Source organism: Varroa jacobsoni, unplaced genomic scaffold (assembly GCF_002532875.2).
Source record: "Varroa jacobsoni isolate VJ856 unplaced genomic scaffold, vjacob_1.0 scaffold_1022, whole genome shotgun sequence".
Classification (NCBI taxonomy): Eukaryota; Metazoa; Arthropoda; class Arachnida; order Mesostigmata; family Varroidae; genus Varroa; species Varroa jacobsoni.
In genome coordinates, this window is record NW_019213924.1 from 52358 (window position 1) to 62491 (window position 10134).

The following is a 10134-nucleotide window of genomic DNA, read 5'->3' on the forward strand; positions in this document are numbered from 1 at the left end:
GGTGTCCTCAATTCAAAGTTCTCAGTGACAATACTCAGGAAAAAAGTGTTCAACAGGATCCTGTCGAGTCAACGGGTTAGAAGCGGGATGGTCGTGTCCCACATGAGGTGACTAGCGTAAGTAATGTGAGTATTGTAACGGAAAACAGTCAAAGAAAAAGACGTAGTATAGGTTTTGTTGACCAGGCGTAATGGCTTCTGGCAAGCGGTCGTATATAAAGCAGTGTGGATAACGATGTGGCGCAAGTACAGTAGCTCCTTTTTGTTATTGTTGTAGTGGCGGTGGAAATAGAAGAGTAGTGGGTGTCATAGATGGCTGGCTTCTGCGGAAGTGCGGGCGGAAGATGTGCGTCGATCCGTTTCACTGGTGTTAGGCAACCAGAGGAATGGGAAGATGCCATAATAGTTGTCTATGAGGAGTGCTGGAGGCTAGAATCCAAGGAATCAGCAGTGGTTTGAGCGTTGCGCGGGTTAAGTAAAGACAATGAAACGAAGACTACTATGGGTACGCTATGCGTGATGGCCGTATGTCATTGCGAAATCGGTGAAGTGCTACTCATTGTTATGTACATATAAGGCGAACGGCGATTCTATTCAATGATTCGAGTTGGCGGAACGAAAACATGGCGGACCACAGTAATATCAAACCCAGCGTATTCAAAAGTGCAGGTGAGTGTAAACAACAATGTTGTCAATTTGTTACATTTCACAATTGGGTAAAGTTTTGCTGTTATAACGGCATAAAATTAACATCGTTCATTGGTAGTCATGTCAGCGTTAGTCACGGTGTAGGTAGGCTGGACGTTTGTTCAGGTAAATACGAAACCAAGGATACCTAATATAGTAGGTTTATAGCAGTGTAAGTGCTTGCATAAGATCTGAACTAGTAGATATTAATACAATATGTCCAAATACACTTGTACCGCCAAATGGGCGAAGAATGAGGAGGAACCATTAAGCCATTACCATCCGGTCTATTGAATAATCAATAGTCTGGTTAAATGTCCTTTGGTTTACTATCGTCCTCCTCTCCGGGTGCCCCATGTGTCCCGATATGCTGCTCGAACGTGAAAACGGCATGCGTTTTTACAGGTTGAGTCCGGGCAATAAAGTGCACCTTCAATTTAATTGGGTGACGACGATTGCTTTAGTCGGCGCTAGTACTTGGACTAAGGCTACAAATTGGCGCAGAAAAGCTGGAACTCGATTGACTAGCTCTTTGGTTATTTGTCAACTAGGCGGTATGAGATTGTTGTACTATACAGGACGAATTTTTCTTATCATTTCCTATTAACATATGCATTGCGCTTTGTCTTTGATGGAGTGGCAATATCTACATGTTGCATTAGTAACATACGAAATCCACTAGTAAGAGCAAACGCAGGCAGGAACAGTCATGTATTTTATAGGTATATTTCATAGCGTTTTTCATGGAAGGCCTTGTTTTCTTACAGAGTCTTGTACAGATTATGATAGGACACGTACTACCTGCATATCAAGTTAATATTAGCTGGATTCTTTTCTTCTATATCTATGATCCCTTCCTCTCTTCCTCTTGCTACAAATCCTTTAGCATAAATAAAGATGTATTATTCGAACCAACAGACGAAAAATAATCCTAATCAAATGTTTAGCAAGGCCCATTGACACTTTGTTTCATATTTTTTGTGGCTACCAGATGCGATTTTAGGTAAGGAAGTTAACTTGAAATCATCGAAGTTTTTATTTCATTCGTCTTATATACGGCATATCTTTAGCGATGAGAAAACTTTTCATTCATTGGCGATAATGTGTCAAGTATGACATATTTCTTTGGGATTGTCCAAGAACTGTGGGATTACTTACGAATAAATACACAGAATGTACGTAATAACCGAATAGTTCATGCATAACTTCGAAATGCGTTCTTAGACATTTACTGACAGGTTTAGAAGAAAGTCTACTCAGCCCCCTGCCGCCTTTTAACTGCGCTTTTGCTGTGCTCATGGTCTACCGACGTCCCGCGGTGGCCTATGTCTGAGTGTGAAACACGTAGCGCTTGTTTCAACTAAATGTCATCTACTTGCTAGGCTGAACAATGAAAAAGACGAATAAGCAAGAAGTTCTGGAAGCCAACTAGAACAATTATTAAATCAATAAAAAGATCATATGACCATATTCACATCGTTCGGTGCCTGTATATATTCATCCATCAGCCTTCATGATGATTTTTCTTTTGCTCGTAATCGGCCGTCGGAGCCGAAAAAAAATCACACATTTTTAGAAAACGACCCTTGATCAATTATCTATACCTTATGATCCCAAGGTTTCATTTTAGTCATGTAAAAATCAGACAGACGTAGTATAGTCACCTGAGAAATTAACAAAATTGTTCTTACCTTTGATGTTCTTTAGTATCGTTCCCAAAACGACTTCACGTGTGATTCGTCACAACTGTTGCGTGACCTGAACGCACCACGTATTCTACCCACTAGTCCACCCCTCAAAACTTACAAAGGCATTTTCTCAATTGTACAATATGTGCCGTGCATATACTGTATTGTATGCTACCATAATAAATGTATCTTTTTCGATTTAAATGCTTTCAGAATACGAAAAATATGGAGCAGACGTACTCTCACGTCGACTCCAGGAACCATTTGCTACTCGTTTAGGAGAAGCTGGACGCTATTCCTACTGTGCCCTTGTCGCACTGGGGCTCCAGCGGCTTTTTCCGGCCGATTTTGATGAACCCTTTCGATTAGCTACCCTTGAAAACTTCGGCTCGCATCTTAACATGCCCGAACAGGTTTGTACAACCTGAAACAGGACGTGTAGAAAAGCCAATAAAAATAAGTTGTCTTCCAGTCCATGTGATCATTATTACATAAATATGATAATCATACGATAATTGCGATGTCATGTTCCAGAGTATGCCCGTAATGTACGCGTTGCTTAGTGGAGAAGCGGGTTGCAAGCTTGAACCGTATGTAAATATCCTTCGAGATGAGCCCGTCCTCCAAAATGGATTTATGCGACTTCTCCAGGATCTCGTTGTATTTGCTGTACATAGAGGTGCGAACAATGCGTGAAGATACATGACCTTACATGAGAGCTGCATAGTACATTCGTAGGAGACCTATTGCGCAATCATGTTTTATATATATACCTATACCTGTACACAATACATAATACACTTATTACGATCATGGAATCAAAACTATAATTCGGTTACCTTTAGAACTTCAATCGTATTTCTATACGCGTCATGTTTTCGACCAAATAATCTATCTTTTATTTCTATCGACTCTATTCTACTAAATTTCATCGTTACGTAAACGTCAACAATATTAATTTTCATACATTTTTTTCTGTTTTGCCAGTTAGAAATAATCACGTTCATATTAGCAACGAACACATATAGTAGTTTCAATCCACACATAACTCGCATTAATTATATCTAACCGTCTCGTATTCGGGCGCAATTCCTTTTTGTCTCTTGCACGCGATCAGGACTGATGACAGGTAATTAATCATGAAAACGTGCCTTCAGAGTCAATGCAATCAACTTGTGTGCTTAACGCATTCATAAACAGTTTATTGATAACATCTCTTGTTGTGTTTACGCGCTTACTTGTCATAAGGCCAAAGTTTTCCATATAAGCATTATAGTATTTATTAGAAGTTTGCTGATTTAGACTGTATACAATATTTTGAAAGCGAAGGGGAAACATTGACGATTATAATTACTATTTATTAAGCATCGAATAGCTCACGCAGGTATTACTACAAAGCCTTACTTAACCATATAAATGCCATAAGTGAACATTGTTATTGTTAATACAATTTTTTAGTAATGGTCAGCAGTAATTGCCTCAAATAGCCAGGTGAAGTTAAATTACTAATGAGTTTATTAAAAAAAAAAGCTAGTCATTTAGTTTTTAATTACTACATTGCATCTTGTTTGTACGTGTTATTAGGTGTATACGATGCACGAATGCGTGTATTCGTTCTGTACACAGCGCAACAGTTACAGGTGTCTCCAGCACTGCTTGAAATGTATGAGAATTCTGTTGTGCAATTTCTATCTCGAGATGGTGTACAGCATTCAGAGTTAGTATTTACTCGAACAAAAACATCGTATTTTGTACCAATCTAATATCTGGCTTATGTTTACTCTAAAGACAGAAAAAGCTATCATTTGGAAGATGGAGGTCTTTTTAGCCTTGATTTCTATGATTTTAGTACAGCAGCATCTCTATTGGAAATAAATATTATATGGTAGTCGGACTTTTAGCACATCTACCTGTGTATATACTATATGAATCTTAACGACGACGTCAAGCATTATGCTGACATAATAAACGTTACCGATGAGCTTGTCCATGGCTCGTCGAGTCGCATCAGCAGTAGCGTCAGGCGCGCAAAGCTCGTATAACTACGCATAGTTTTCTGTGCATTATTTGCAGTTCGGAACGGCGGGAAATAGCTAAACGGGAACGGAATAAAAAGATTAGGCGATACCTAATGATCGGTATAGCAACTGTTGGAGGAGGAGCGGTTCTCGGGTTGACTGGTGGTCTTGCGGCACCACTTGTTGCTGCGGGAGCCGGCGCTGTTATAGGTATGTACCCATCAGATCGCTAATAAAGTCACTCGAATAAAGATAATATCTTGAAATTTAATGTGAACTAGTCGAGTGCATATACTGGAGTTCAGAAGTGCACATATGCTCTTCTGCTGACGGGGTCCTGGCTGTTTTAATGCGAAGCTTATCTCAATCATAGATATGTCATAGCATAGGTCGTCGTTCGTAAATAGGTTTCTGTAATATAATGATCATGTATGGAGTAACAGGCAGTTAGTCACAGCGTTATAGCATATCGTCTCTAAATCTGCAGGTGGAGCTGGTGCAGCAGCTCTAGGCTCAACTGCCGGTATCGCATTGATTTCATCTGTAATGGGTCTTGCTGGCGCAGGCCTTACGGGGTACAAAATGAAGAAGAGAGTTGGTGAAATCGAAGAATTTGCGTTCGACGAACTGAGTACAGGCCATGAGCTCCATGTTACGATCGGCGTGTCAGGTTGGCTTACTGATGACAAGCCAGGTCAGCATTTGCCCTCTTCCTTCTAGCTACTACTAATAGAACTGTTAGCAAACATACATTGTGTGATAGGTAAAGAAAACTTATCAGTTTCTGCAATATTTCAGAAGCGATTCTTCATCCCTGGCGGACAATGTCAAACTCCCGCGAGCAGTATGTACTTCGATATGAAACCGGGTAAGAGATCGTGTTAGACAAAACAAACAGTAATACGTTTGACCCTATAGATTCTCTGTCACTGCTTCATTTTACAGTCTTACAAAATCGAATTAACTGTTCTCCATGCAGGTACCTGGTGGAGTTAGGTCGTGCAATGGACTATCTGTTTTCGTTTGCCGTGTCTATGGCTGCCCAGGAGGCGCTTAAGTACACCGTCTTATCAGGCTTAATCGCTGCTGTCGCTTGGCCTGCAACGCTTATTATGGTACGGATGCGCAAGTAACTTGTCCCAGAACGAAGCATAAACAGTAGTGTTGTTTATTCGGTTCATCTACTTTGTGAAGTTATAACACTATATAGCGATTAGGGCTATTTGAAGAGAGGATGAAATAGCATTTAATTGTTGTACATATTTTTTACGTTCTCACTATTATACCTAAATTATGATCTATGATAAAAGTATGCGTACTTTACGGCGGCTTTCGAAGGTGGCTGGAGCAATTGATAATCCATGGAGTGTTTGTCAGCGTCGTTCGGCTCAGGTCGGTCGTCATTTGGCCGAAGTTTTGCTTCAGAGACAACACGGCCGTCGACCCGTCACGCTGATTGGTTTTTCATTAGGCGCGCGTGTCATTTACTATTGTCTTAAGGTATATACACATATATTTTCTTATCTATTGGAGAACCGTCGTTTGAAGTTAATAGGCAACTTAACCCTGCAACACGGCTGTAATTCGTTGTATAGAATACTCTTTCGCAAATAATTTATTAGATTCTTTATCTGTACGTATCATTAACCACGGTCTAATGAAATCGCAAGCACTTATATCATGTATTATCTATCTAATGTCATTAGGAGCTCTCAGCCCGAGAAAACTGCGAAGGCATAATCGAAAACGCTGTTCTTTTGGGAGCGCCAGTACCAGCCCATCCTGAGGATTGGGCCCCATTCAGTCGAGTTGTTGCAGGAAATATCGTAAACGGATATTGCAGGTAATGTTTTTCATCCATTTAAATTTACAACAAAAAGAATGCTGATTATCCTTTGATTACGGATTATAGAACAATTGTAGCAATAGATAAGAACGTTTACTGCTTTAGTTTTAGTACCGTGCGGGTGGTACTCCAAACCCGAAAGTGTCCAATTGTTGGATGTAGTATTTATTTGTCGACTACAGCGCTACTAAGGCCTTCATTTGACACGATTTATTAATCTATACTGTCAACACTTCATGTAAATGTTAAACTTATATGTCACGCTCATTATGTAATGGCCATTCATAGAGGCGACTGGTTGCTGAGATTCGTCTACCGCACGTCCAGTGCGACGAGGAAAATTGCGGGTCTTCAGCCAGTCGCATGGAGAGACAGACGGATACACAATTTTGACCTCTCAAGCGTGGTAGGTCTTTCTGAAATCTGTTCTCACTTTAACGAGCTGCTTTTTTTCCAAGTTAGAATTGCGGAATTGGATTGTGGATTGTTTTATTTGAAAACATAGTTAATTATAAAGAATGGGTCAATAATTAGGTATATTTCAAAAGCAAATAACATAATGCCGTCAAAAAGTATACGTATCCACCATAAGTTGCTACTTATGTGTATTTCAGGTAAATGGCCACACAGACTACTACCACAAGATGGACGATATCCTTCGAACAATTGGCATAGGGACACTTCGCTCAAATCATGGGGATTTACTGATGGCTAGTGGAATGAAAAAATCTATCACATTTGAGCCTGACGGGTCGGTCTCAAATAATAAAATTCTTTGAAATAACCTATTTTCTTTTTTGATTTTTGATCTCTTGTGTTACCCACTGCATGCGAGTAAGACAAAAAAAATTGACAAAGCTGGTCACTAGATCTAAATTTTTTTCTTGGATTTTGGCAACCAAGTCCTTATAAAAGGACCAGCGAAAAACTAGATAGCACACATCTCGTTAATTAAACTTTTAACATGTTTATTGCTTTTTTTAGGGAGAAAGGAATTGAAGAAAAACGGCTTCTAAAGGAACAAGCAACCACAGTCGAGGCGGTAGATAATCTAATGAGGCCAACTATGCTTCGGAAAACGCGATCCGACTCCTGCTTGGTAAGATATCATGTCTAGCCACAAGTACGGTACTGATTTAGGTATTAGGACAGTATGTCTGTATAGCAGGCTGTTACTGCAATAGTGAAATGGTTAGTTGCAGTTGTTTGGTTGATTTCCTTGGGAGATCCGGTGGGGTGGGGTGGGACATCAGGCGGCAGGAAAGCATTACGGCAAATGCTGCACGATCGGCCAGCGTTTCACTTACTTTTGTTTTGCTTGTAGTTGGAAAGTGACCATTCACGGCTCCAAGCCTGCGATGGTCATTCCGAAGTTTGCGGAAAGGGTCCTTTTGGGGCATTCAGCAATTTAGGCTGCCTGCGAAGCGTCGCTTCAGGTTGTTCATTAAGCTCCGGAGGCCCGTCAGAGTTTTCTCTGTTCCGAACATGCCCCACTGCCCTATCAGGTCTGTCTCGATCGACATCAGGCGTTTCTGACCTTTCGCATACACATCATCAGCACTTATCGTCGAGTTTCTCTGGCCTCGCTAATGTTATATCCAGGTATGACCCCGCATTGATCTTTTGCAAGCGATTTTTTGCAAGCCTTGACAATATTGATGGTTAAATTTTGAAGCTTGACAAACATTCTATACATCCGTAACGAAAAATTCACGCATACTGAATTTCAGTGATCTAATAGTTTCGTGTTTATTGATGTCTGGTCGGAATCCAGGTTGTCTCTGCGACAGCGGATATCATCAGGATCTATGCAACAATCATCTGCATTTTCCGAGAGTCTCTCAACGACAGGCAATAACTCCACGTTGTCATTGTACGATACAACGTTTGACTTCTCTGGGGGCAGTTTTAGGCTCACGGTTGGAGACGGCGAAGCCGTTGAAAGTCAAACGCAAGCCGATGATCGTTCACAAATTACAGTAAAAGAAGAACCCTCCATAACCACTGTTACAGAACTTAACAAATAAAGTTGCTGCAACAACAGTTAACACCTGTGACGCTTAATAAACCTTTATAAGACGCCCAATTATAGGGTGGCAAGACGACAACCATAATTGATGACATAACCTCTAGAGGAACGAAGGAATATCTAGAAATCAAATGCGGTCATATAGACTACCACAGATGGCGAGATTAACGTATTTTAGAGCAACATTTTATTTTAAGTATTTCAAGCGTGGGCGACTTTAGAAACGACACGTGAGAAAGATGTATACGACAAAGAAGTAAACGCGCTTACGCTACATTAGGCCAGAAAGATAATATCAAGCCGTTCTCGAGTATCAGCTTGTACACTTGCCGCCTAATTTACGAATTCGATTCGTTGGCTATCGGCAGTGTCTTTATTGATTCAGGAAATGTCGAAAACCGAAATGGCTAGCTGTATAGTAGCCGCCAAACAGCCTCATAAAACAGACGTACAAACAAATGTTAAGCCAGTTGCATTGAATATTATCATGAATAGATCTTATAATGCCTATGTGTATGTGTGTGTGTGTATGATTACCCCCGAGAGGCACGTAAAGCGATCATTTGCGAAATCTAGGTTATTGATTCGATACTGTTGATTGTTCGAGCGTGGTGGAATCGGTACTGTACGCAGATTTCGGAAAAATTGCGGGAATTCAGTGAGACTAGTTAGACTGCCCAAGAACGTCATAATTAATCGAATGTGAGTAGAGAATGAGGAACACGACCATCAACAAAATACCTCGTAACTGTTGTCGATGGTGATTTATTTATACGTATATTGAAAGCGAAAGAAATCGGTGATCAAGTCTAGGCAAGCAGTACTCTAGAATAATTAGAATTACACAAGGAAAAAGAAGGCTATATGAAGCTTGCTAAAAATAAGCGAACGAATGATATTGCTGTTGTCCTTATACAAATGTTCTTCCGCTAACGAAATTTTGTTTTAAGAATCACGGTAATACTGATCGAACCGAGTGAACTAAATCCTGTTAGAAGTTTAAAAATTAAACTATTTAAAAGACACGAGTTTTAAGACATTAGGGTCGATCCAACTAATTTATCTCATTTTCTATTTCGTATACAAAGTTCGTAGATGACGATGTTCCATATCAGGTATGTAGATCTATAACAATATTTAACGCTCTGATGTAATAACTTGGAACTGAGGATAACGCAGTTAGATTTCTATCCATGTAGAAAAGGCGTATTTATGGATGATTCAATGCGCACCTACAAGCGAGGAGTTTAATCGAAACAACGGATGAACTATGAGTAATCTTATAGTTCATTTATCATTCTTCTAATTTGTAGCTAGGTGGATAGAATACTTCATTTTTGTTGTCAATCGAGGAAAAATGTGTATTGGAAAGTATATTAACAAGAACTACCCACCGATAACAGACATCAGTATACATATGTACATCATATACACAAAGTAACCCTTATAACAACCAATATTTGTTTATCGTTGAAATTTTTCATGTTAGTTGTTGTTCTTGTCGATTCTTTGAGGTCGAAGAGAAAGATAACGTAGTTGTGATATAGATGCGAAGGATACAATCATAACCGCCCAAAAGATGCACATTTAGAAGACAGGTTAAGTGGTAAGCAACAATATATATGTTTATTAACGAATCAACTGCGATAAATGATAGACTGATTTGCAACGTTTTGTCAATTATTGACGACAAAAGCGTTCAAATAAAGTGATAATGCATTTTTTGAATAGCATTATTCATTGATTCCTGAGAAGTGTTTGGCCGTTGCCTAGAAGTGGTACGTTTGTATTTACTTCTAATACAAATAGCAGAAATAGTATAGAAATACCTAAAAAAGAATATATATAGAATTGAAAAGAGCAGATC

General features: G+C 39.6%; 1 protein-coding gene across 1 annotated transcript; it reads left to right on the top strand.

Annotated features, from left to right (window-relative positions):
• The first annotated feature begins 8 nt into the window (after positions 1-8).
• Positions 9-9991, top strand: LOC111265895 (transmembrane and coiled-coil domain-containing protein 4). Its single transcript, XM_022842888.2, has 16 exons — positions 9-125; positions 277-668; positions 2588-2787; positions 2909-3053; positions 3959-4091; positions 4448-4602; positions 4880-5086; positions 5191-5260; positions 5372-5507; positions 5731-5892; positions 6099-6235; positions 6527-6644; positions 6853-6989; positions 7223-7337; positions 7563-7840; positions 8013-9991. The coding sequence occupies exons 2-16, from the start codon at positions 623-625 to the stop codon at positions 8263-8265; spliced, it is 2292 nt and encodes a 763-aa protein (XP_022698623.1). The 5' UTR covers positions 9-125; positions 277-622; the 3' UTR covers positions 8266-9991.
• Positions 9992-10134: the final 143 nt, after the last annotated feature.

Bases quoted from the DNA above. Each gene is read 5' to 3' on its own strand.
- LOC111265895 (XM_022842888.2), top strand. From the start codon at position 623: ATGGCGGACCACAGTAATATCAAACCCAGCGTATTCAAAAGTGCAG. The intron at 669-2,587 runs GTGAGTGTAAAC...AAATGCTTTCAG, and splicing joins CAGCGTATTCAAAAGTGCAG to AATACGAAAAATATGGAGCA. The intron at 4,092-4,447 runs GTTAGTATTTAC...CATTATTTGCAG, and splicing joins GATGGTGTACAGCATTCAGA to TTCGGAACGGCGGGAAATAG.